Here is a 27202-nt window from a genome sequence, read left to right as displayed (position 1 = left end):
CTGCCTGGCTAAGCGGCCAACGAAGCAGCCATTTAGCCTAGCAAATGAGATGCAGCAATATGGTCCTCTTCTTGGGAAAAAGCTATTTGCTTTGTCAAAACAATGAAAATAACAAAGCCTTGAGTAACCCTTCATTGAAATAAGACAAATTTTCTGTCTATGCTTTTGGTTTATGAGAATGAGAATGAGAAGGAAGGTGACACACTGATATTCAGTTGTACAACTTGAAAACACTCCTGAAGGTACATCTTTTCAGTGGCCAAATGATTCAATCATCCCGTTTTGACGCCTGGAGTTGGTTTATTAGCCAATGACTCAGAGCCTTGACTTAGAATGAATAAAACTCAATAAGCATCTTCACTAGATTTAGATGGAGGTGGTTTTTCTGTTCAAAGACAACTTCCCTTTGACCATATTTTCTCCATTATAGGAAGCAGAGAATGGATCCAGTTGTGTGAAAGTCTGAAGAAAATTGCCAAGGGATGAGTCAGCTAGAGTATACACTTGCTCGTGACTGTAGAAGGATACAGGTTGGGATCAAAGCAGGGATAGTTCAGGATGTTCCTGAGGAGGTGTGGCCTCCCACCTTGCTTTCAGAATTAAAGCAAAGGACTTTCTTTTCCTTTTGTATTTTGAGAAACTCACTTTTAATATCCTCTTCAGTCCTGAGAGTGAATCGAGCTCAACACTAATCAATTAAATAGTCGACTGGTGTTTAACGAGTCAAATGCTATGCTGAGTTCAAAAAGTATATCTTGGCTTCTACTACTATCTGGTTGATGTTAGATATATGAAACAATAATATCAGGTAGAAAAGGACAAGAGGGGTAGGAATTCAGTGGAGAGGAAGTTCATTTGGAGTTGTGATAATCAGGAAAGTTTGAAACATGTTGCATTTAAACTGGGCATGAAGGACCCGTAGGATTTAGATAGGTGGTGAGGATACGGACAAGCATTTGGACACTAGGAATGGCATGGAAAAGGCAATAAGTTGAGAGGGGACAATGTATATTCAGAGGACAGAGACTATACTGATCTGTCTGAAGCAAAGAATGTGTAGAATAACAAAGGATGGTAATGCTGAAAAAGTAGATTGGCAAACTGTTGAAAGGCATTGGGAGCCATTGAGGGTTTTTGAGCATGGGAGTGACGTGATGAAACTGCTGGCAGCTGTGCATTGGATGGATCAGAAGGGGACAAGCTCATTGGGATAAACAAAGATCATGGATGTGCTATTAGAACTTTTGGGATCCTCAACATTCCTGATCCAGGCAAACACAGATATTTCCTTTTTTAAAATTTCTAGAATGGAGCTATCTGATGTAACTTATTGCAATGATGGAAATGTTCCATGCTGCCCAATATGGTAACCACTAGCCATATGGGCCTATTGAACACTTGAAATATGTCTATAAAGACTGAGGAACTCAATTTTAAATTTTAATTAAGTTTGATTTAAATAGCCACATGTGATTAGTGACTACTGGAGTGGGCAGCACAGCTCTAGAAGGCAAGACAGAGGCTATTTATTGATTGAAAACCAAACCACACAGTTGCCAAATTAGATCTTAAGTCTGTTGGAATTGGTGGGGCCAATTCTTTAATATAGCCCACAATCAGCATCAATTTACCTGATTTATCATTATGGTCTGGTTTTCCGTGTGTCAAGACCTCAGTGAAAGTACCCATTTGTGCCAATCACTGGCTCTGCTCTACAGGCAAACTGAGTCACCCCAAAACCTGCCATTTCAGCTTATCGCTGTGGCCACATATCCCTCAACTGAATAGCTGTTAAATCTTTTGTAAGCTGCTAAATGTCTATTGTTGCGTGGATAAGCCTTAGACCTGTTCTATGGTTTGGCCTGCATTCTAGCACATATGTTGAAATATGAAGTTGCTGGTTATCGTTTGGATGCTAATTGAAGTTACTATTGCCCTTGCTTTCGGATTAATGAGGACAATGGTAGTTTAAGAATTTCCAGGCCTGTCCGGACACAGTGTCTCATGCCTGTAATCCCAGCAATTTGGGAGGCCGAGGCGGGTGGATTGCTTGAGCCCAGGAGTTAGAGACCAGCCTGGACGACATAGTGAGACCCCATCTCTAAAAATAGTAATAATAATAATTAATTAATTAATTAATTAAATTTAAAAAAAAAGAACCTCCAGGCCAGGCATGGTGGCTCACTACTGTAATCCCAGCACTTTGGGAGTCCAAGGCAAGAGGATCATTTGAGCCCAGGAGTTTGAGATTACAGTCAGCTATGATCATGCCATTGTACTCCAGCCTGGGGGACAGAGTGAGACCCTGTCTCAGGAAACAAAAAAAGAAAGAAAAAACCCAGCTTGAAGTTAATGTAAACAACTAAAGCACAAAACTATGATCTTATCCCACTGGGCATTTTACTATCTGAATTCACACACAGTACTTGGTCCCTAAGTCTGTGTAACCATTGGCTGCCTTTGACTTAAGGGCTCAGTTGGTTAAAGCCCAAAGCTGAGGCTCAAGTGATGGGTCCAATCTCATTAATGGCCAGTTATTTTGCTCTGTTCTCATTCTATATCCCTGACCCCGCTTTTTGTGTTGCATATTTATGACGGTGGTCACGATGGTGGCTTGACCAGAGAGGGAATAGAGGAAGGCAAATCCATCACCACAGCTACTAGCAAAACAAGCACAAACCCTGTGAATGGAGGATAAGATATATTTTCTCCTATACAAAGCAAAGTGTTTAAAAAAAAAAAAAACAAGAATGAGGCACTCAAAGCTAGTGAATGGTGCTGTTTGGAAATACTGCACTTCAGACCACTGAGTATACTGGTGACCATCACAAGCTGGAACATACAACAGGACAGTTAGTCTGGCTATGAGTCATTTAAAATCATGGGACACTAAACAGACGCCCTATATGCTAAAATGGATAATATTTTTCTGAAGGTAAGTTGTCATGGCCTAACACTTGCTTATTATGTTCTGATGGTAACATATTTTCAAATTTAAATGTAATGTAAGAATGTTCCCTCTGCTCATTACCTATATGAGTCATTCATAAACATTATAACAACAAAAAAGATAATCATAAAATTTTAAATGGAAAAATAATGGAGTATTTTATTTATTGATAGAGATAATAAAAGTTTTTATAATAATCCTGAATAGAATTTAATGAAATGTAAATCCAAACACAAATGGCAAGAATCTGTTCTGGCAATTGGAGATGATTAGTGAAGTGGAGAATCCTGAATGGTGGATATTCATCTAAGTACTTTTGGACCATGGGGTGGAGAAGGAGGGAGCTGAGGATGGTAAAGAGGTATTATTGACTATCAAACCAGCCAACCAACCAACCAACCATATCTGTCTCTACCTCTCTCTCACACACACAATTGGATGTCTGACAGTGAGCAAGGCTTCTGACCTCTCTAGACCTCAGAGGCAAAATGAGAAATGTCCTCCAGCTAGAAAGCATCACAAATTAAACGTTTTGCTTTAGGTTTTCTTCCCCAAACACTCCATATTCCTTATGTAGGAAATAGAGCCATTACTACATTCCTATGATCTTATTTTAAATTATTGGGTAAGAAGTATCTCTTTAGAAACCAAATTTTCATCTTAATCTTTGTCTCTTCTGCCTCCTACCCCAAATTAAAATAAAAATAAATTCTATTAAATTGCAGGAGATAGTTATAGTGTAATGCTTAAGTGCTCGGGCTCTCAGCTAGATTTTTGGGTTCCACTTAAGTTAGGCAAGTCACAGACTTGTTCAGTGCCTCAGTTCCTTTGTAAGAATAATGATACCTGTTTCACAGGATGGGTAGGAGGCTGAAATAATGCATTTAGCACAGAGCCTGGTCATAGTTAATGCTGAGTAATTGTTATTTTTTATTTTTATTTTTTGAGACAGAGTCTTGTACTGTTGCCCAGGCTGGAGTGCAGTGGTGCGATCTCTGCTGACTGCAACCTCTGCCTCCCAGGTTCAAGTGATTCTCCTGCCTTAGTCTCCTGAGTAGCTGGGATTACAGGTGCCTGCCACCACGCCCAGCTTATGTTTTGTATTTTTAGTAAGACAGGGTTTCACTATGTTGGCCAGGCTGGTCTTGAACTCCTGACCTCATGATCCACATGCCTCAGCCTCCCAAGGTGCTGGGATTACAGGTGTGAGCCACCGTGCTGGGCAAGTAATTGTTATTTTTAAACTATTTCCATTTCTCCATTTGCGTTCTCCATTTCTCCATCTTCAATATATGTATATGTGTGTACACATATATATGACAGAGGTTATAAATGTATATGTTATAATCATATAACCTCAGACACAGGGTTTCACAGCTAGAAGGAATTTCTACATCAAGCACAAAACACTTGTTACATCTGTGTCCTTTCTGTCAGATTCAGAGGGATAGAGTGATTTGGTTAGTGACGGAAATCTTACTTAAACATGAGATTCCTGGCTTGAGGCTGCATCGTTTTTACTTTTCTTCCATTTACTTTTATCTTATTTAAATAACTTCCTATAGAACAATTTCCTTTAACTATGAAATGTTCCATAGGTTTTTGGTTCTCAGTAAATTATGATATTACAATAATGTGGTTTATTTTCCTGATTGCTGATCTCTTCATAAATTAGGACGTGTATTCACTTAAAGCAGTCTATTTGATAATGAAAACCCAGTGATTTCTAAATAGGCATTCAGAAGAATCTGCTTTATGAAACAGACAAACCCCTAACATTGGGCCTTTAAAATGTTCAGATATCAAGACCACGAATATATTATCTAATATTAGAGCCCCTGAGCAAGGACTCAAGCTCTATTTTATGCCCCATCCCTGACTCACAGCAGATCTTGGGCAAGTCACTTGACTTTCTTATATTTCAGAGTGTCAAACTGTGAAAAGCATGTCCATAAAACTGTGCAAGCATGACCTCATTATAAACCCGATGAACTTGAAAACAAAGATGTGCTTTGATACATTAAAGAATTACCAAAATAGAACTCTAGTTTGTAAAATACGAAGAATCAGGAAAATAAATTTTACTATAGTAAGTAAAAGGATTCTGAAATGTACAGTTTTTAGCAAGTAAAGTCATAAAAAGTTTTAAAATGTTGTATTTGGGTGAAATAAGGTTAATGACAGAGGAAAAATATTATTTTAGAGAGTGCTTGGCTTTCGAAACCATAGATTGTAGCAACTTAACTAAAATAATTACAAGGAATGGAAGACTATCAGAAACGAGTAGATCCTTAATAATTAAACACATTTCTAGGCCATTATTTCCCCCTACTTATACAATGCATACCATGTTTTAAAATGTATTTCACTGGCCAGGAGTGGTGGCTCACACCTGTAATCCCAGCACTTTGGAAGGCCGAGGCAGATGGATCACTTGAAGTCAGGAGTTTGAGACCAGCCTGGCCAACATGGTGAAGCCCCGTCTCTACTAAAAATACAAAAATTAGCCAGGCTTGGTGGCAGGCGCCTGTACCTGTAATCCCAGCCACTCAGGAGGCTGAGGCAGAAGAATAGCTTGAACCCGCAAGGCGAAGGTTGCAGTGAGCCGAGATTGCACCACCGCACTCCAGCCTGGGAAACAAAGTGAGGCTCTGTCTCAAAAAAAAAAAGAAAAATATGTTTCACTAACTACTATATGAAAAGCCCCAGAGAAAGAATACCAATACCCTTAGGAAAGAGGCAGTTTTATTATTATTATTATTATTATTATTATTATTGGATGGAGTCTCGCTCTGTCACCAGGCTGGAGTGCAATGGCGCTATCTTGGCTCACTGCAATCTCCGACGCCCTGGTTCAAGGGATTCTCCTGCCTCAGCCTACTGAAAGTAGCTGAGATTACAGGCATGTGCCACCACGCCCAGCTAATTTTTGTATTTTTAGTAGAGACAGGGTTTCACTATGTTGGCCAGGATGGTCTCAATCTCCTGACCTTGTGATCCGCCTGCTTCGGCCTCCCCAAGTGCTGGGATTACAGGTGTGAGCCACCGCGCCCGGCCAAGATGCAGTTTTAATAAGGGGTTTGGCCATTTAGGCTTGTAACTGACTGGATTATTGAATATTCTTTAAAATTAATTTGTATTAGTCCCTTTTCTTCTATTTCCTTATTTCCAACTCTCCCATTAGTATGCACGCTTTATGCCTACTCAGGTTTTCCCCTATGAGCCCAGGAGTATCATTATTATTTTTTTTGCAGGGATTAGGATTAGGTTTGTGAAGTGAATAGTGTCTTTCTAATCTGCAGAGGGAAGGCAGCACCATCCCCTGGCTTGCTGCTGCAGCCTCTCTTTAAATTAAACAGCAGGTTCACTCTTTCTGCGGCATTCCAGAAGGAACATCAGTAGGAACAGCTCCACAGATGCTGACGTCTTGTCTAAGGTTATCCCAAGAAGTCCTGTGGCATTTGCAATGTGCCTGTACATTTTCCCTTTTTAAAAAACACATCTTCTGCAGACTTTGTTGAAACCAGAAACAAACATAATCAAGCAAAGCCCTTTCTAGCACAGCATGTTAATCACACACTTTGCCATATTCTGTGAAACAGTAAGCAAATGATAACCTCTAACTGTTGCCCGGGACCTGTAAACAGAAGATCAAATTCTGTGTTCTGCCTTGGCAAGAAAAGAAACTGCAGCATTTTGTCAAGATTTTTACAAGTCCTGGCTTCACATTACTGGCTGAAATTATTCTTTTTCTGCTTTACAGAAAAATGGAAAACACTAGTAAACTTAAAGATTTAAATATTCTTTTAAAAGGAATATAATAAAAAATGGAAAACACTAGTATATTTAAAGATTTAAATAGTCTTTTAAAAGGAATATAATCAAAACTGTAGTTTAAAATACAATCTGGCTCCATAAGAGAGGCAATTGGCTCTGTGTTCCACCTGTAATGCAGGGGATTTGAAGCATCTATTTTTTCCCTTCTTTGTTTCTATGGATTTATGAATAAAGACTCTGACCCTTCTCAGGATCAGGAAAATTACGAAAAATTTAAAGCCTGGGTTTAAGGTCTGTAGAAGCTGCACAGGTACATTAATTTTAGTAAGACGGGCGCCAGGATGAATCGTATTCTCCACAGGAAAAAGAGAACAAAATAGTAGGGGAGAAATATTCAGGTATCCTAAAAAATATTCAGTGGAAACGTAAAAACATTAAAGACTGATTAAACATCGCAGCATGACACAGATTTAGCAACTGAGCATATATAATTTGGCTCGGATATTGCTCCAAAATCCGAAGAGGACCAATTTCTTCCAGGAGGACAACTACCTCGTCCTCTGCCGACCCCTCTCCTCGGCAGCTGAAGGAGTGTGGCCAATCTGCCACCACCTCCCCGCGGACCCCCTACTCTCAGGACCTCCCGCAGCACCCCAAACTGGAAGTGGCCGCTGCAGACCCAAGGACGAGGAGCACGCGGGAGCCGGCAGTCCCAGTGGAGCGGTTGAAGATGTTGAGGTGGGAGGGTCACCCAGGTGGGGTGAGGCTGGGGTGGGTAGCGGGGCGAACGGCTTCCGAGGCTCTGGGCCGCCCCCAGGTTGGACTAAGCAGACGCTCTGTCTTCGCCCTCGCCCAGGATGGGCGTCTCCTGAGGACTCCCCGCCACACCTGACCGGAGACCGCGCGCCCAGCCTAGAACGCTTCCAGTCACCGACCCAGCGTACTGCCGCCGCGACTGGCGCGCAGGGGGCGGCGGGAGGCCCGGCGAACCGAGGGGCGGGACCAGGCGGGCAAGGCCCGGCTGCCGCAGATCCACTCTGCGCGAAGCGGCTCCGCCGCGGCGGAGGGATACGGCGCGCCATATATATATCGCGAGGCGCAGACCCGCGCTCCGGCAGTGGTGCTGGGAGTCTCGTGGACGCCGTGCCGTTACTCGTAGTCAGGCGGCGGCGCAGGCGGCGGCGGCACAGCGCACAGCGCGCCTTAGCAGCAGCAGCAGCAGCATCAGCATCGGAGGTACCCCCGCCGTCACAGCCCCCGCGGTGGTGCAGCCACCCTCGCTCCCTCTGCTCTTCCTCCCTTCGCTCGCACCATGGTAGGTCGGGAGTGGCAAATGCCGGCGTAGCAGCTGCCCGAGATTTCTTCCCAGATTTCTAGTTGTTTTGTTTCTTGTTTGTTTTTGGTTCGTGGAGGTTTTTCTTTTCTGAGTGTTACGCAGCAGCTGCGCTTAAAGGAGGATGCATTTTGGATTTGCATCTCGGCGACCTCTGCCAGGGAGCTTCATGTATTGGTTCCCCTTGGAGCTGGACTTGGCCGTAGGCCGTCCACGGACAGGGGCTCCGGCCGCAACTGCAGCGGGGCTTTCTGCATCCAACCCCCCCGTCCCCCGCCCAGCCCCGCACCCACTGCATCCACTAGCGCCGCACCCGGGCTGCCTGCAGCGCAGCGTTTCGGCCTGGGAGCCGGGCGGGGCCGGGCACTAGACCCCCCCCCCCTCGCCCGCCCCTCCCCACCCCGCTTCTCCGCCGGCGCGAAGGTGGCAGGTCGGGCGGGCAGTGGAGAATGAATGGGCTGGAGCTGGCCGGTGGCGCACATTGTTCCGGCCGGGTGTTGAGGGGCGCAGTCAGCGCCCGCCACCTCCCCACCTTGGCCGGCTCTGCTGGGCGCCCTCCCTCGGTCGCTCTCCCCTCCTTCCCGGGGGGCGCGACGCGGGCGTGGGCTGGGAAGGAAGGAGCCGGGGAAGGGTGGGGTTGGGGGCAGGAAGGCGAGGGGTTGGGGGCGGAGAGGGCGGAAGCGGCGGCCGGGCCGCCCTACGCCCGGGCGGGGTCCTGCGGTGTGGCCGTGGCTTGTTCCTGCCGCTTTCGCACCCTGCGACCCCCACCCAGTGCAGCAGTGCGGGCGGGCGTGAGCCTCGGTGCACCAGGAGGCCCTTCCCGCGGGAGGCGCTCGGCTCGCGCTAATTGGGGCGGGGGGGGGGGGCGGGGGAGGAGGGAGCTGGCGCGCGGCTTGGTTTCCATTAGAGACGCAGGGGGAGGAGGGAGCTGGCGCGCGGCTTGGTTTCCATTAGAGACGCAAAGTTTCTGCTCCGGGAGGAGGCGGCAGCGCGGCGGGCTCGTCGCCTAGGGGAGCAGAAGCGGGTGGGAGGTTCGAGTGGCCTTGGCCGCGGCCCTGGAGCGCGGGGGCTGGGGGTGGTGATCCTCGTGGCCGAGGAGGGACGGCGTCCCGACGCCCGCTCAGAGGCCGCCTTGTCCCCCGCCTGCCCCCGGGCACGCGCCCTGCCCGGCCCCTCGCCCCGCGCCCCTTCCAGTCTTCAGAGAGATGTCCTCCACCTTTCTGCTTTCTCTGCAGCCTCTAGATTGCCAGATGGGACTGTGCACCTCGCTGGGTGTGTTTTCCACAGCCCCTTCCTCCTCGGCGGGCAGGGCTGACATCACCGACTGCGTTTCTGGTTTGGTGGGTGGGGAGATGGTTCCCCGCAGGGTTCTGGTACACCTTTGCCCCCAAGGCTAGCGCCATTTGGGGTAGGAGGATTTCGTTGTCGAGAAAGTTGGATGCCCCTGGTAACCCCTCTAACAAGAGAGTTTTGTAGCGAGGTGGGACTCTTCTCCTCATAAGGTGACAGTTTCTCTTGCGAGGTGTGGCAGCGCTTCCTGTTGTACAAGACAGATGTTGCCTTGGCGTTACATAAATCGTGTCTCTCGCTTAAAGAAAGCCAATTTTTAGTGATTGAGGTAGAAAGAAAAATCCGTTTATAATTTGTAAATACAAGTTTTCACCCGAAATCAATATATTGGAACACCATTCCTACTGTTAAAGTTTTCACTTAAGAGAATAAACTTCATCAGCTTTCTATTAGGACTTATTTTGTAATTGGCTTCTTAGGTATCCTTCTTTAAAAGAGAAATACACATTAACTCTCCTTGAGGTCTCGAGTTCCCTCGGCTGGAGGCACAGGCTCAGTGGAGACCAAATAATGCAAGTGAGAATTACCTTCATGGCCATTACTGCCTCGAATGAAGTGTGTTTATTAAGAACAGTTCTTATGTCATTTTTAAGGTAGGTAGGGTTAATACTCCCCAGCAAATTTAGTAGATCCTCTTTGCCAGAAAAGAGAGGAGTATATATAGTCTGATAATTATTGTGTAGTTTTCTGTGTACTTAATTTTTGCAGTTTTCTAACACTTCATTTATAAGATGGTACCATTTTTTCCTGGCTTCCGAATCATAGGATAATTTGACCCAGGGCATTAGCCATTGTAAATGGTAGGCTTTTAACAAACAACTGCCTAATTTAAAGGATTGGAAAGCATTTGTTACATGGAAATGAAGTTGGTGGCGTACCCAGTTGCTGTATCTTTATTTTTTCTACTTAATTATTTCTCATAAAATGGATATAAAAGCCTGTTAATCCAACCCAATGCCATTATGTAACGCCAGTTTGGAGATTTCGAGGGCCTGGAGCAGTGCGCAAGGTGCGCTGAAAGCCTGCCCCTGGATGAGATCCTGATCCTGGCTGTGGTGGCAGTGGCAGTGGGTTGGGTCCCTTGTTGAGTGGAAAGGGGGACTGCGGTGTCCATGGTGCAGTAGGTGGCGCTCTTCTGTCTCAGAGCCTGCTGCCACTGCGGCTGGTGCCATGGGGCCTTCTGCCACTAGAGGTGCCATTTTTCACATGATGAACTTAGCCTAGTTAGATTGCAGAGCAAGCTGTAAGCCATGGGCCCAGAAAAGAAAACTTGAAGTGAGCAGATGTTGTCACTTCCTTGTAATCCTTTGTTAAAATAGCATAAGGAGTTTTCTTCATTCTATTTACTTCCATTAAATGACCGTACTACAGGTTTCAAAGGATTTTTTTAAGATTGATTTTTGAAAGATCACAGTATTAAAAGTATAATTGGAAAACCTATGTTGAAATCAACCAAACATGTCGTGGACTGAATGATAACCTTTTCTTTCTTCATATAGGCTGATCAGCTGACCGAAGAACAGATTGCTGGTAAGTTGACAACTCCAAGGAGTCCCCAGAAGGCCAGAACTAGGCACTGACTCAGTTTTGGTGACTCCTCTGTTCCTCCCTGCTACAGTCTGGGCAGTTTTCTAAGAATTTATTTAAATAAGAACTGTAAGCAGAAACGTTTAGGTCAGATATTATTCTTGCCAGTACTTTATAGATGAGGTGAAAGGAAGTAAAACTAAGGATGCCCACTTGTTAAACTCTGGAGAATTTGACCATGTTTCACAACGTGCAAAGTTTGTCTATGATTAAATTGTACTGAGCCTTCTACTCAACAATTTAGTTTACAATTCTTGTGCCATGGGTCTTTCAGTAATCTGCCACGAAAGCTTGTGCTTGCTATCCTAAAATAAATGGAAATGGGTGAAAATGAGTGTTAGGACCACTGTAGTAATTGGGAAGAAAGTTATATTAGTTAAACTCTGTTGCCCAGGCTGGACTCTAACTCCTGGGCTCAAGCAATCCTCCTGCCTCAGCCTCCCGAGTAGCTGGGACTACAGGCATGTGCCACCATGCCTGGCAGATTTTAGCTTTTTAATATTCCTGGAGGACTTGTTTTGAGACTGTTTCTCTTTAGGAAACCAGGAATGCTTCTGAAATACCCTAAAAGTCATGTGGAGAGAGTTTACCTGGGAATGTAGATTTCTTTTTTTTTTTTTTTTTGAGACGGAGTCTCGCTCTGTGGCCCAGGCTGGAGTGCAGTGGCGCGATCTCGGCTCACTGCAAGCTCCGCCTTCCGGGTTCACGCCATTCTCCTGCCTCAGCCTCTCCGAGTAGTTGGGACTACAGGCACCCGCCACCACGCCCGGCTAATTTTTTATATTTTTAGTAGAGACGGGGTTTCACCGTGGTCTCGATCTCCTGACCTCGTGATCCACCCGCCTCGGCCTCCCAAAGTGCTGGGATTACAAGCGTGAGCCACCGCGCCCGGCCGGGAATGTAGATTTCTAGTAACCATTTTATTTGTTATGAAACGAGGGATTCTTACGGCTTTAGAAATGTAACAGGAAGGGACTTGAAGGGGGCACATGGACCAATCTTGTCAGATTGGATTTAGTCCCTTGAACCTGGGAGGCAGGGGTTGTAGTGAGCTGAGCTTGCACCACTGCACTCCAGCCTGGGTGACAGAGCGAGACTCCATTGTTTAAAAAAAAAAAAAAAAAAAAAAAAGATTGGATTTAGGACTAATTTAAGCATGTTCCAGCTTAGCCGCCTTGAAACCTGTGGGAATATTGTGGTGTGTGGCACCGTTTATTGGGGAGCAGTGTTTGCTTTATGGGCTGCTGTATGAAGGCCAGTCCAACAGGACTATTGTGGTCTTTATTTCAGTAGATAAAGACCAGACTTCTGATACCTTGCACAACTTGAATGGCTTGCTTTGGCAAGCCCCTGGCAAGTGTGTATTGTGACTGGGTTGGATAAAGACATTCATTCTAACGGGTCAACTTTTGTTTTCAGAATTCAAGGAAGCTTTCTCCCTATTTGATAAAGATGGCGATGGCACCATCACAACAAAGGAACTTGGAACTGTCATGAGGTCACTGGGTCAGAACCCAACAGAAGCTGAATTGCAGGATATGATCAACGAAGTGGATGCTGATGGTAAGAGCTTTAAAACCATGAATGAGGGCCATTGTTGTTTAATTCAAGTTCAGACATGTTACAGGATTGTCTTTCAGGTCCCCAGAGCAAAGCAGATGTGCAAAGATCCTTTCTGTGGTTGCCTTAGGGCCATTGACAATTAAAATAGAAGATGATGGGCCTTGCGTCCATCCTGCTTAGTGTCTAGAACGTTTTCTGCATGGGATCACTATTGTTTTTTTCCTGCTTGGTGTGACCTAGAGCTCAAATCTTTTTTTTTTTTTTCTTTTTTTGGAGACAGAGTCTCGCCCTGTCGCCCAGGCTGGAGTGGCACTGGCGCGATCTCGGCTCACTGCAACCTCTGCCTCCCGGGTTCCAGCGATTCTCCTGCCTCAGCCTTCTGAGTAGCTGGAATTATAGGCGTGTGTCACCACGCCCAGTTAGTGTTTTGTATCTTTAGTAGAGATGGGGTTTCACCATGTTGGCCAGGCTGGTCTCAAACTCCTGACCTCGTGATCTGCCCTCCCCGGCCTCCCAAAGTGCTGGGATTACAGGCGTGAGCCACTGCTCCTAGCCGAGCTCAAAGCTTTTATCACCTGGCCCATGAGTCTGCACTGAGTCTTGAGGGGGAGGTGAAATTAAATAGCCATAGAAAGTGCTTTTTAACAAACTTACTGTGTTTAAAGAGGAGGAGGAACCCCCAGGTGAAGTGGGTGACAAGCACTCTCAGAAGTTACCATAAAAGTGAGTACAGTGTGAGCTGTAGATGTGTTTGCTGCAGAGGAGCATGTGAGGTTTGGAGGCGGGTGTGTGGTGACTCTAGGGGATAGATTTGCAGAACCTAACAGAAAGGGAAGCTGTAAGGTGCAGGGCCAGAGGGAATCAGCAGTAACCCTGATAAAGGTTTGTCATCTGTTCCTCCCGACTCTAGAGCAGTGGACAACAGACCTTTGATTGCTGATTTCCATCAGTAAGCAGGCTTTGAAGCACATTTCCCCACCCCTAAAAAAAACCCACGTATTTTGGTAAATCCTATATATATTCTAATGTACTATATAACAGTATAGAACATGATTTTTAAAAGATGGGAGGAGAAAAGGGTAAAAAAAAAATAAAAGAAGTGTTAAGAATAAACAATTCGGATCTAGATTTACTTTCTAGATGATTGACTCGAAGGTGGTGTAGTAAAATCGCTTGTCTGGTCACAAACATTTGGAAGCAGAGCTTTTGATTAGGTTCTTTGACAAAGTTTTCAGCACATTAGAGTGGTTTTCACTAATAGTGTTTTGGAAAGAAAAGGTTGTCCATAGTTCTCTCTAGTTTGCTAAGATGATCAGCTATTCGGGAACATGGAGTAACTTCCTTTTGTTTGTGGGAGCCCTGGGAATCTGTGCCTGGGGAGGGGAGAAGTCTGTTAGGCTCTTGGATTGTATGGAAGAAGGAGAAGTTGTGCCAGGCTACAGAATCCTGTGTTTGCACTGAGAAAACAGGATGGTACCTGACCTTCTCTGCGTGGCTGTGAGATAGCTTAAAATAATTTCTTTTGTCTTTGCTGAATATGGACAATATCTTAAAATTTTTGAGGCTAAAAAAGTCTTGAAGGGATCCCTGAGGTATTTTCTTTTAAAGGTACTGGTGAAAATGAGTAACTTAATCTAGGGTTTTTCTTTCTAATTTTATTTCCATTTAGTTCAATTACACTTAGTCTGGAGTGCTTGTCTTTGGGGGTATTCATCTCTTAGTTCTAAAGAGGAGTTGTTTGGAGTACTGGCTGTAGAACAGATTCTTCTGACAGTTCCCTAAGTGTTACTGGTCTGAGCTGTGAGAATGCTTCTGAGCTTTTCCCTTAATGGGAAATAAAGATACTGAGTTGGAAGAAAACAGGTGGCTAACCATCATAGCGTGGCCAAGAAGTGATCCTGGAGAAGACTTGGTAAGACTTTATGGCCCATGCATGGCATAACAGAATCAATGTTCCTCCCTCATAATCTTTTCTCCTCTGAAACACTTTATACTCTTAACCTGCAGCTCAATTCTAGGCCTTTTTTGCGTCACTACCGTCACTAGCCAAGGCAGAGTGAGACCTGAGTGATTTCCCTAACTCAGGGATGGCAGTCGGGGGCGCTTTCTTCCCTCGGAGTGGAAAGATTCAGCCTGCAGAGTTGGTGTGTGCTGTTTTTCTCTTGAACTGTACAGCCCTTCACGACCTTTCCATGGGCTTGAATCCAGATATGCAGTTTCCTTTGTATAATTAAATACTATCCTGGGCACTGATGATGAGTTTGAAATTATGTGAAATTGCCCTCTGAAGTGTTTGAACGTTTTAGACCTGCAGATGATTGAACCTAGTAAGATAGTTTGCCCCTTTGTCCTAGTACGTGTTTACCATTCTGTACAGTGGTTCTGAAATGATCACTGCAGAGCAGCATTAATGGAGTGCTTACTTTACATGAGCTTTTTGTTTTTTAATTCGAGGTAATGGCACCATTGACTTCCCTGAATTTTTGACTATGATGGCTAGAAAAATGAAAGACACAGATAGTGAAGAAGAAATCCGTGAGGCATTCCGAGTCTTTGACAAGGTAATCCAGCATCTACATAGCAGATGATACTTAAGTATGGCTTCTTCTGCTGTCTTCTGAAAGCTATAATAATGTTATAGGCAGAAGACTTAAATCTAACTGCCTGAGCCTCTGATCTCACTTTCAAAAATCCTCTTTACAGTAACCGTATCAGGGGAGGGTAGGCATAATAAATAGGAATTTTGGACCACGTTTCTTGACTGTTACTTTGAGTTGTTGTGAGCTTTTGCAAATCCTGTTTTCTGCATTAGCTGTTTGCATGTATTTAGTAGATTAGAGGTGGGAGCTAGAGATCAGAGAATTGCTGATGGGAGCAGAGTTAGCAGTAACTTGAGAGGGCATAGCTAAGTCAAAGACCTACTTCCCCACACCACATCATTAGCAATAACAATTGCTGAATGTTCACAGGATGGCAATGGTTATATCAGTGCAGCAGAACTACGTCACGTCATGACAAACTTAGGAGAAAAACTAACAGATGAAGAAGTAGATGAAATGATCAGAGAAGCAGATATTGATGGAGACGGACAAGTCAACTATGAAGGTAAAACTAAATTCTTTGAGCTCAGTGTTTCAGTCTTACCTTTAGGATCTGTAGCAAGCCAACTGCTTCACTTGACAGCCCTTTAACTTTATTTTATGTACAGTAAAGATGTGTTCATTAAAGCTGCTTTCAAAGATAACCAAAAGTTACAATTATATTTGTCTTTTCAGAATTCGTACAGATGATGACTGCAAAATGAAGACCTACTTTCAACTCCTTTTTCCCCCCTCTAGAAGAATCAAATTGAATCTTTTACTTACCTCTTGCAAAAAAAAGAAAAAAGAAAAAAGTTCATTTATTCATTCTGTTTCTATATAGCAAAACTGAATGTCAAAAGTACCTTCTGTCCACACACACAAAATCTGCATGTATTGGTTGGTGGTCCTGTCCCCTAAAGATCAAGCTACACATCAGTTTTACAATATAAATACTTGTACTACCTTAATGATAAGGACTCCTTAAAGTTCCATTTGCTAATGATTAATACACTGTTTGGGCTGGCCAGTTTTTCATGCATGCAGCTTGACGATTGAGCACAGTCAGGCCTTTGTATTAAAAATGAAAAATGAAAAAACAAATTCAAAACCTATTCAAATGGGTTCTAGTTCAATTTGTTTAGTATAAATTGTCATAGCTGGTTTACTGAAAACAAACACATTTAAAATTGGTTTACCCCAGGATGACGTGCAGAAAAATGGGTGAAGGATAAACCGTTGAGACGTGGCCCCACTGGTAGGATGGTCCTCTTGTACTTCGTGTGCTCCCACCCATGGTGACGATGACACACCCTGGTGGCATGCCCATGTATGTTGGCTTAGCATTGTCTGCATTGTTCTAGAGTGAAACAGGTGTCAGGCTGTCACTGTTCACACAAATTTTTAATAAGAAACCTTTACCAAGGGAGCATCTTTGGACTCTCTCTTTTTAAAACCTTCTGAACCATGACTTGGAGCCGGCAGAGTAGGCTGTGGCTGTGGACTTCAGCACAACCATCAACATTGCTGTTCAAAGAAATTACAATTTACGTCCATTCCAAGTTGTAAATGCTAGTCTTTTTTTTTTTTTTCCAATAAAAAGACCATTAACTTAAAGTGGTGTTAAATGCTTTGTAAAGCTGAGATCTAAATGGGGACAAGGCAGGTGGAGGGGAGGCCAGTGTACATTTAAATAGCCACAGCTCAGCATTGGGTTTCCCTCCCAAGGCCCCAGCACCAACCTCTGATCCCAAGACCTTGCCTGAAAACAAGCAGATACCGATTGCTTCATCCTATTTATGGACATGTAGGTCTAGTTGCATTTTCACTGGAGGGAGGGGGGAAGGTGAATTATGGTAACTTTTAATGATCTATTCAGGCAGTAGAGCTCTTAAGGAAAAAAAAACCCACTTTCTCTCAAGCATGTATTTAGGGGTCATTCTCAATTGTGCTGCTGATTACCTGTCTTATGTAACTACTTGAGACCATCTGCAAGAGACATGATTTAGTGTGTCTGTAATTCAATCTTCGCTGTGTGTGATAGAAGCAGTAGTCACTTGTAAGCCAGTCTCTTCATGCCTAAAAGACACTACCAGTCACCTTTGATTCGCGACTTTTAATTTATGATTATACTTAGCCTCCTTTTACTTTTTTTTTTTTCCCAAGTTGACTTGACTTTGCTTTTTCCCCCCCCCAAGTAGAACTAATGCTAGCTTCCAGCTTCAAAGAAAAACTCCAGTGTGGAGTGAATTTTGTGTCTAATTATAAACCTGTAACCAAAACTCAGACATCTGGTACTGGTCTTTGCATTGAGATTGGTCCCTGTAAAACCCCCCGTAAAAGCATATTGCATTTAGTACAGAGCTCTTTTTTGAAATGAAGGCTGGAGATGTGCATTTTTCACGGTGTTAACTGGTTGTATCTTATTAGCAAGGAGATTGGGGTTTTGAGTGTTTGCGTGGGTGGTTTCAATTTGCCAGGGAACAGTGGCAGGCTGCTAGCAAGGCAGTGAGAAGCTCTTGGCAGCCAAATAGGTGCATTCAGGGCTGATTTATAGAGACCCTTGGCTTCTCCTTCTCCTACTCCCTGTCTTTCTGGCATTTTGTAGCTGGCTAGATTTTCTGCCAGAGGGGTGGGTCGGAGCAGTGGAGAGGAGACATCGCCCATGTGCTGCTGCTACTGGTCCTTGGGCTGGGGGCTTGGTAGAGGAGAGGTTGACACTATGAGCTTTTGTAATTCCCTGAATCTGAAAGGAATGCCTAAGGATACCTTGGGGTTTCTCTTCTGGTGAGATAGGGTTCCTGGTTTGGGTAAGTTAATGTCCTGGATATTTTTGTGGCAGGGGGTGGTCAAAGAGCCTGATTGGCTGACCCAGTCTCAGGCCTGTGCTCCATGACCTCAGTAGTTTCAAAGGGGGCAGGAGGGGGTGATTTGACTTGTTTTTTTGAAATGTAGCCTTCTAACCCCTTAAGTCTTTTTAGAAGCTGGGTGGACTATTAGTGATCCTGCAGCCTATCCTAAAAGACTACCTTTGAAACAGGATTCTTGTATGGCCAGGATCCTGTCTGGGAACCAGAAACCCTATACCCTCCCCCTCCAAGGGAATGCTGAGTTCCAGTTTTGAGCAGAGGTGAGGCGGAATCCACTGTAGCCCTCCCCCCGGCATTTGGGGTGATAACCGACCCAGGCGTTGGGTGTTAGTCTGCATGAGTTTGTGAGAGGAAATAGCTGGGTGTCGTGGCAGTGCCCCTGAAGTTGGTTAGGACCTTCCTGTAAACTCTTGCCCCTACTTCTAACTACTCTATAAATATATACATATATTTATATATAAAGTGATTAGTTGAACTGGCATCCTGCTTTAGCCTGAGACTTGCCATAAGAAACTGCTGAGTACTTGGCAAACCCTTTCATAGTTTTGTTCTCCATCTGTTTGGGGTAGGTGTTGAGCGAGGCAAATGGATCTCGATATTTCAGATGGGCTTTTGATGCACTGTTGCCAAGGAAGGCTTTTTCTGATTTTTTGACAAATGAATTTTTGCACACTTTCATTGGTGTCTTTCGGCAACTTACACACATTGAAAATGAGCTATTGTACATATTTTTATATTCTCTTTATAAATGCATGTCTGATTGTACTTGTAACAATATTGTAATGAACGGCTGTGCAGTAGGCCCAGCGCTGCTGTGTCTTTTCAGAGGAATAGCTTACCACGAACCCCTCAGCATACTGGGAACCTCTTCCTGAACAAAGATTGTAAATTTGGTCAAGTCTACTCTTCCGTTCATTCAATTATTTTAAGCATTTGAATTATTTATTGTATATCCTAAATATATTTCTCCTTTGGCAGTGACTAGATTTCCACTAATGTGTCTTAATCTACCCCTCCAGCTGGCAGTTACTGTTTTTTTAATCCCTTGAAGTTGTCCTGTAGGAGACAGAAATTCTTTGCTGTCTGTATCCCTTGGAGTAAGAAGGTAGTGGCATGGGTGGAGTGTGTGTTCTTTCTCCAAATCTATTATGATGTTTATTAAACACTTCTGTAGCAAAGATGGTGGTAGTTCTTTTGTTACTGAAGTTGCCCTTCACCATGGCTCTTTGAAAAGGAGATGTACTTGGACGTTTCTGTAAATCTTGAGATAAACTGTTTGGAGATTTAACCACCTCTGATGGGGGACCAACTCTATGGAAATTGTAAATAAGTTTTATTTATAAACCTGGCACTGTATTCAATAAACATTTCTGCAGCCTTTCATCTCTAACTGCGAACTGTGTAGGTTTCTAGCTTGCATAGCTTTCAATCCCTTTTCCTCTGAACAAGATAGACCTGCCCTCTGATTTAATTTCCTTGGGTCTCTAGTACTGTGAGAGTGAGGGGCCAGAAATAACCATAGACACATCCCACAACAGCCTTACCCTAGTTTTAAGTAGTTTGAGTGTTAATAGCTGACATTTTAACCTATTCTCTTAGCCTATTAATTTGTCCATGCTTGCTTTTTATTCGGAAAATTTACATCATAAAGATTAGTTTCCTTTTAACCCCAATCCAAGCCTCTTTAGGACTTGTATAAAGAAATACATTTTTTTTTCAATAAGATGGGAATTTTAGATGACAAGCACATACCTTGGTTCATGTCAAGAGCGAGACAGCTGAGGAAAGCGGGGTGGGATGCAACTCCAATTTAGGACCTTGGCATTGAAGCCTTCCCCTTAGTCAACTGGCCCAGACCCTGGTTCTTAGATGTAGCAGGAGAGGCCACCTGCTTCTGCCCCCTTTGCTTCCAGAAAGGCCTTTTCCAGGCTGCCTCGTGTGTTTCCCACTCTGCCCAGAAGGAGTGAGAGGGCTGAAAAGGGGGGCGGGGTAAGGCCCTGCTTTCAACAGAAGGCTTGAGACACATCTCCAGGAAGCATTTAAACAGCCCCTCCTGCACACAGGAGCTGGGACTACAAGGACGTGGACATCACCATGGAGACCGCCCTCTGCTCTGAGGCTGTAGACCCGGCTTCTGGATTTGGTTCTGTCCCTCCAGCCTTAGGCAGGTTCTTCACCTTTCCCAGGCCTCGGTATCCCCCTTGGTAAGATCATATTGGACTTGGTACCTTCTGCCTGTGGCTTTCTAGGATTATGACCGACCTGGTTTGGCATCACTTTGTGTTTAGATAGATGAAATTGCAGCCTAAAGGATGGGAGGCAAAATTGTGTAGGAGTGCTGTGTCCTTTGAGATGACAAATGGGATTTAAAAATTCTCAGCAGCTTCATGTTGGGAGTGGAGTGGAGGTTAAGCTTGCTATTAAGACGTGATGTAATATTGGAACCTGGGTCAGAGAAACTGATCGTTAAGTGACTTCCATTCTTCCAGGACGGAAATAGGAGGCTACCACTGGGCCTGTGAAGGATTCAGTCCAAGTGACGTCATCTGGTTTTCAGCAGCTCCGGTTTAGAAAAACACACATTTCCGATTCAAGCTGAACTTTCCCGGGCATTGGGGGGCTGGAGCACCCAATGACTCAGGATGCCTTAGAAGGAAATAAAACATAAAGCTTTTTATAGCTTGGTGCTTCTCTCCCACTGCCCTCAACTCTCTGCCAAGGAGTGGGAGGAGTTAGCTCATGGACCAGAACTCCCATTAAAGCCCCTGAACTCCGATTAAATCAAGTGGCAGTTTTCCTCATGAGAATTATGTTCTTTGTGTCAGCAACCTTAGGAATGAGTGTGAATTGACACATTCAGATTGTGGGGTTTTTTTTTCTCTTTTGAGGTGGGGTCTCATTCTCACTCAGGCTGGAGTGCAGTGCACAATCACAGCTCACTGCAGCCTCAACCTCCCAGGTTCAAATGATCCTCCCATCTCAGCCTCCCCAGTAGCTGGGACTACAGGGATGTGCTGCTGTGCTCAGCTAACTTTTAAACTTTTTTATGCAGACGCGGTCTCACATGTTGCTTAGGCTCATCTCAAACTCCTGGGCTCAACAAATCCTCCCACCTTGGCCTCCCAAAGTGTTGGGATTACAAGTGTGAGCCACTGTGCCTTGGCTCAGATAATCTTTTTTATTTTTTTTATTTTTTGAGACAGAGTCTTGCTCTGTCACCCAGGCTGGAGTGCAGTGGTGTGATCTTGGCTCACTGCAACCTTTGCCTCCTGGGTTCAAGCAATTCTCCTGCCTCAGCCTCCCGAGTAGCTGGGACTACAGGTGCACACCACCACGTCTGGCTAATTTTTGTATTTTTAGTAGAGACGGAGTTTCACTATGTTGGCCAGGCTGGTTTTGAACTCTGACCTCAGGTCATCTGCCTGCCTTGGCCTCCCAAAGTGCTGGGATTATAGGGATGAGTCACTGTGCCCAGCCCCAGATAGTCTTTTCAATGTCATATCTTAAAGTTTTATTTTCACTTTTACAAAGGCTAAAAGGAAAATCCAGAGTTTCCTCCAGCAACATGATTATTTGAACATTTTGTTACAATGTGATCTTTCGATCCTGGCTGTATGTAAGCATGTTTGCTTTTAAACTAATTTTTCATTTTGAGTCTTTGTATACCCTTCAAGTTGTGATTTTTTTTAAGTTACTGCATTTTTTAGCAAAAGATAGATTTTTTCCCACATAAACATATCAGAATCAAGATTTGAGATAGATTGTTTTAAAAATGGAAAATAAGTAAAAAAGTAATTATAAAATCATATCTTAGTTAAAAGGAACAGGTCATATATTATAGGTAAAACTTCCTCTGAGTGCAGGTATCCATATCTGGTGATTCTCAAACTTGGAATACTTCTAACACTGGACATCTAATCCTGTTTCCACAAGGCAGAACTTGGGCTTTCTCCCCTTCAATGACAAGAAGTTAATTAATAGCCCATTCCCTTTTTTTTTTTTTTTTTAAATGGAGTCTTGCTCTGTCACCCAGGCTGGAGTGCAGTAGCACGATCTCCACTCACTGCAAGCTCCGCCTCCCAGGTTCACACCATTCTCCTGCCTCAGCCTCCCGAGTAGCTGGGACTACAGACGCCCACCACCAAGCCCTGCTAATTTTTTGTATTTTTAGTAGAGACGAGGTTTCACCGTGTTAGCCAGGATGGTCTCAATCTCCTGACCTCGTGATCTGCCTGCCTCGGCCTCCCAAAGTGCTGAGATTACAGGTGTGAGCCACTGCGCCCGGCCAACCCATTCCCATTTTTACAAAAGCATTTTTCTGAATTTAATAGAAATGCTGTTGATTATTTAAAATTTGTGATGTCAAATGACCCATATCCTATAAACTATAGTTGAGACTCTGTATTTCCTTTTGGAATTTTTTCTCACCATATGGATGCAGAGATAGGGTTTACAACATGGTGTCCCACTGTATGTGTAAGTTTTTTTTTTTTAATAAGCATAATATTCTTTAGTATGTACAATTACATGTTGTATATATACAAATATTTTATAATCTTCTTACTCATACCTTTTTCTCCTCACGATATAATTTATGTACCATAAAATTCACCTTTTAAAAATACACAATTTGGTGGTTTTTAGTATATTCACAGGGTTGTACAACCATCACCACTATATAATTTTAGAACATTTTCATCACCCTGAAAAACTCTGTACCCACTGGCAGTGATTCCCATCTTCCTTTCTGCCTCCTTCCCCCCATCTCCTAATCCCCGGAAACTACTATATTTTCTGTCTCCATGGATGTGCCTATTCTAGACATATATAAGTGAAATCATATATTCATACTTTTAAAATCCTCTTCACTTTTTTTTTTTTTCTCTGAGACGGAGTCTCTCTGTTACCCAGGCTAGAGTGCAGTAGCCCAATCTTGGCTCACTGCAACCTCCCCCTCCCCGGTTCAAGCGATTCTCCTGCCTCAGCCTCCCAAGTAGCTGGGATTACAGGTGCACACCACCACGCCTGGCTAATTTTTGTATTTTTAGTAGAGATGGGGTTTTGCCATGTTAGCCAGGCTGGTCTTGAACTCTTACCTCAGGTAATCCACCTGTCTTGGGCCCCCAAAGTTCGGGGATTACAGGCGTGAGCCACTGCACCCAGCCTCTTTTTTACTTTTTCTACTGAACATTTCTCCATCGCTTTACATTCTTGAATATAATTTTTATGATCTGGCTGTATTAATACAGCATCGTTTAGCTAACCAATACCCTAATAAAGGCCATTTGGCACATTCCCATTTTTCTTTTCTTATTTCTCCAAGAAACATTCAAATTTAAGCCACTTTAACTGTGAGCACATTCTTACTAGGCTGGAATCTGCTTCCTTTTAACCCCACCCACTGGTGCTATTGCAGCTTGGTGGAGCTAGCTCTGGACATCTAATCCTGTTTCCACAAGGCAGACCTTGGTCTTCCTCACTGTCATGGACCCCTCCCGACTTCTTTGTCAGGCTTAACATTTTGCTCCTTCTTATTTTTTATTTTATTTTATTTTATTAATTAATTTATTTATTTGAGACAGAGTCTCACTGTGTCGCCCAAGTTGGAGTGCAGTGGCGCAATCGCCACTCACTGCAACCTCTGCCTCCTGGGTTCAAGTGATTCTCCTGCCTCAGCCTCCCAAGTAGCTGGGATTACAAGCGCCCGCCACCACACCTGGCTAATTTTTTGTATTTTTAGTAGAGATGGGGTTTCACTATGTTGGCCAGGCTGGTCTTGAACTCCTGACCTCCGGTGATCCGCCCACCTTGGCCTCCCAAAGTGCTGGGATTACAGGCGTGAGCCACTGCACCTGGCTGGTTGTGTTTTCGTTAAGTGCACTGGTTTTGAGTTGGTTGCTCCTTCTTTTTTAAAACCACTCTTTGAGAGAAGTCAACGAGATGTAGTGAAATTTACCCAGGTTGTGTATTCAAACATCTGTGTTCAAATCCTGGAATTACTGGCATGTGCCACCACACCCAGCTAATTTTTGTATTTTTAGTAGAGACAGGGTTTTGCCATGTTGGCCAGGCTGGTCTCAAACTCCTGGCCTCAAGTGATCTGCCTGCCTCTGCCTTCCAAAGTGTTGGGATTACAGGTATGAGCCACCATGCCTGGCCTACAACATATACCAACTTTAATATGTAAGAACTGATGCAGACATAGCATGAAAATGCATAAAGTAAGAATTAACAATGGTGAGAATAAGAAATCCATTATTATAGAGATTTCAATATCCTTCTGGTAATTGAGAAATCGACCAGACAATAGAAGATTTGAACTACAGAATTAACAAGTTTGATCTCTTGTATATACATAGAATATTAGACCCAGCAAGTAGAGAATGCACATTTGAAATATTAAATATTAATCAGCACTATTATTAATCACAAATTAATAATATAACTATGTGGTTATAATATATGATTGTAAATACAAATATATAATTATATAAACAACAAATTAATGATATTAGTGTAATAAAATTACTAACAAATATCAATTAAGAAGATATTAATTAAATAGATAATTAGGATTGACTACCTGTTAGATCGTAGGGTAAATCTCAACAACTGCTTTAAAAATCCTGTCATATTGACCTAGAAAATAATTCCAAAAATACAACTTTAAAAATAACTGTTTAGAAAATTAAAATCCACTTCTAATAACACATGGGTAAGAAGAAATCATAACGAAAATCTAGAAAATGTTTAGGATTGAATGAAAGAAAATTCTACATTTCAAAATGAGATACAACTTAAGTAGTGCTTTAGAAATGTATAGCCTTGGCTGGGTGTGGTGGCTCATGCCTGTAATCCCAGCACTTTGGGAGGCCAAAGCGTGCAGATTACCTGAGGTCAGGAGTTGGAGACCAGCCTGGCCAACATGGTGAAACCCAGTTTCTACTAAAAACACAAAAATTAGCTGGGTGTGGTGGCAGGCACCTGTAGTCCCAGCTACTCAGGAGGCTGAGGCATGAGAATCGCTTGAACCTGGGCAGTGGAGGTTGCAGTGATCTGAGATTGTGCCACTGCTCTCCAGCCTGGGCAACAGAGCAAGACTCCATCTAAAAAAATAAAAAAATTATAGCCTTAAAATGCTTATAATGGAAAAGTAGAAAGGCTAAAAATAAAAAAGCTAAGCATCCAACTTAGCCTAGCAAAAGAATAGAATAAGCTCAAAGAAAGTAGAAGGAAAGTATCAAGGATAACCACAGAAATTAATGAGAAACAAAACAAAGAAGATCGACAAAGACAAAAAGTGAGCTCTTTAAAAATAGCACGGCAGTTTGTCAAAAAAATTAAACATGGAATTACCATATGATCCAGCAATTCCAATTCTGGTTATAGACCCAAAAGAATTGAAAGCAGGGACTTAAATAGGTATTTGTACACTTATGTTCATAGCAACATTTTTCAAAATAGGCAAATGTGGAAGCACCCAAATGTCCATTGATGGAAGGAAAGATAAGCAAGATATGGTATAGACATAAAAGAGAATATTATTCAGTCTTTAAAAGGAAGGGAATTCTGACACATGCTACAATGTGGATGAATCTTGAAGACATGGTAAGTGAAATAAGCCAGGCACAAAAGAACAAATACTGTATGATTCCATTTATATGAAGTACTTAGGGTAGTCACATTCACACAGAAAGTAGAATGGATGGTTGCCACAGACAAGGGAATGAGGCGTTATTGTTTGATGGGTATAGAGTTTCAGTTTTGTAGAATGAAAAACTTCTGGGCCGGCTGCAGTGGCTCAAACCTGTAATCCCAGCACTTTGGGAGGCCGGGGTGGGTGGATTACCTGAGGTCAGGAGTTCGAGACCAGCCTGGCCAACACAGTGAAACCCTGTCTCTACTAGAAATACAAAAATTAGCCAGGCATGGTGGCACGTGCCTGTAGTCCCAGCTACTTGGGAGGCTGAGGTGGGAGAATCGCTTGAACCCAGGAGGCAGAGGTTGCAGTGAGCCCAGATCACACCACTGCACACCAGTCTGGGTGACAGAGTGAGACAAAAGCAAAAACAAAAAAAAAGTGAACTTGTGGAGATGGATGGTGGTGATGGCTGCACAACAATGTGAATATACTTAATGTCACTGAGCTGTATACTTAACAATGGTTAAAATGATTAATTTTATGTGTTTTACCACAATTTTTTTTAAAGTCAAGAAAGTGATGAGAACATTACAGAAACAATGTTTTCCTGGAACCTGCTTATATTGCAGGCGATGTTTCATGTATCATTGATTATTTTCTCCTATTATTGCATCCACTCATATGCTGTTTAATTATTATAGCTTTATAATATCTAATTTCTGGTGTTTCAAGTGAAAAAAAGATTATTAGACAAACTTCAGGGAGTGCTGATTTTTTTTAAAAAATAGTTTTTTTGTTTGTTTGTTTTAGAGACAGGGTCTTGTTCTGTTATCCAGGCTGGAGTGCAGTAGTGCAATCATAAACCAGAGATTTTTTTTTAAAGCGTATTATTGAAAAGTTGATGTGGCCAAGCGCAGTGGCTCATGCCTGTAATCCCAGCATGTTGGAAGGCTGATGTGGGAGAATAGCTTGAGGCCAGGAGTTTGAGACTAGTCTGGGCAATATAGCTATACCCCCTCTGTAAAAAAAAAAAGAAAGAAAGAAAGAAAAAAGAAAAAAAAAGTTGATGCTAGTAAATATGAAGATGCATAAAATGGACAATTTCCTAAATTTGCTAGAAAATGGACTCAAGTAGAAATCGAAAATTTAAAACAAACTGTTCAAGAAATTGAAGCAGTAGTTAAAAATATATGTATTTGTGATGGATGCTTATAAAATGATGTTACTTTCCCACTGAATGAGGGGAATCTTTGTCCCATCATTTTTTTTTTTTTTTTTTTTTTGATACAGAGTCTCACTGTGTCTCCCAGGCTGGAGTGTAGTGGCACGATCTTGGCTTACTGCAACCTCTGCCTCCCAGGTTCAAGCAATTCTCCCACCTCAGTCTCCCAAGTAGCTGGGATTACAGGCGTGTGCTAACACACCCAGCTATTTTTTTTGTATTTTTAGTAGAGACAGGGTTTCGCCACGTTGCCCAGACTGGTCTTGAATGCCTGGCCTCAAGTGATCCACCCACCTTGGCCTCCCAAAGGGCTGGGATTATAAGCATGA

General features: G+C 43.3%; 1 protein-coding gene across 4 annotated transcripts; it reads left to right on the top strand.

The window, feature by feature from the left end:
* The first annotated feature begins 467 nt into the window (after positions 1-467).
* Positions 468-19399, top strand: CALM1 (calmodulin 1). 4 transcript variants are annotated; one of them, XM_058429457.1, is made up of 7 exons: positions 7832-8042; positions 9830-9926; positions 10910-10940; positions 12417-12560; positions 15015-15121; positions 15530-15665; positions 15836-19399. In XM_058429457.1, the coding sequence occupies exons 2-7, from the start codon at positions 9921-9923 to the stop codon at positions 15862-15864; spliced, it is 453 nt and encodes a 150-aa protein (XP_058285440.1). In that variant the 5' UTR covers positions 7832-8042; positions 9830-9920; the 3' UTR covers positions 15865-19399. The 4 variants fall into 4 exon arrangements, with proteins under 4 accessions (XP_058285439.1, XP_058285441.1, XP_058285440.1 ...); XM_058429456.1 differs by lacking the exons at positions 7832-8042; positions 9830-9926 and adding an exon at positions 468-530; XM_058429458.1 differs by lacking the exons at positions 7832-8042; positions 9830-9926 and adding an exon at positions 7308-7465.
* The last annotated feature ends 7803 nt before the right edge of the window (positions 19400-27202 follow it).

Source organism: Hylobates moloch, unplaced genomic scaffold (assembly GCF_009828535.3).
Source record: "Hylobates moloch isolate HMO894 unplaced genomic scaffold, HMol_V3 SCAFFOLD_16, whole genome shotgun sequence".
Taxonomy (NCBI): Eukaryota; Metazoa; Chordata; class Mammalia; order Primates; family Hylobatidae; genus Hylobates; species Hylobates moloch.
This window is presented reverse-complemented; position numbering and strand designations above follow the sequence as displayed.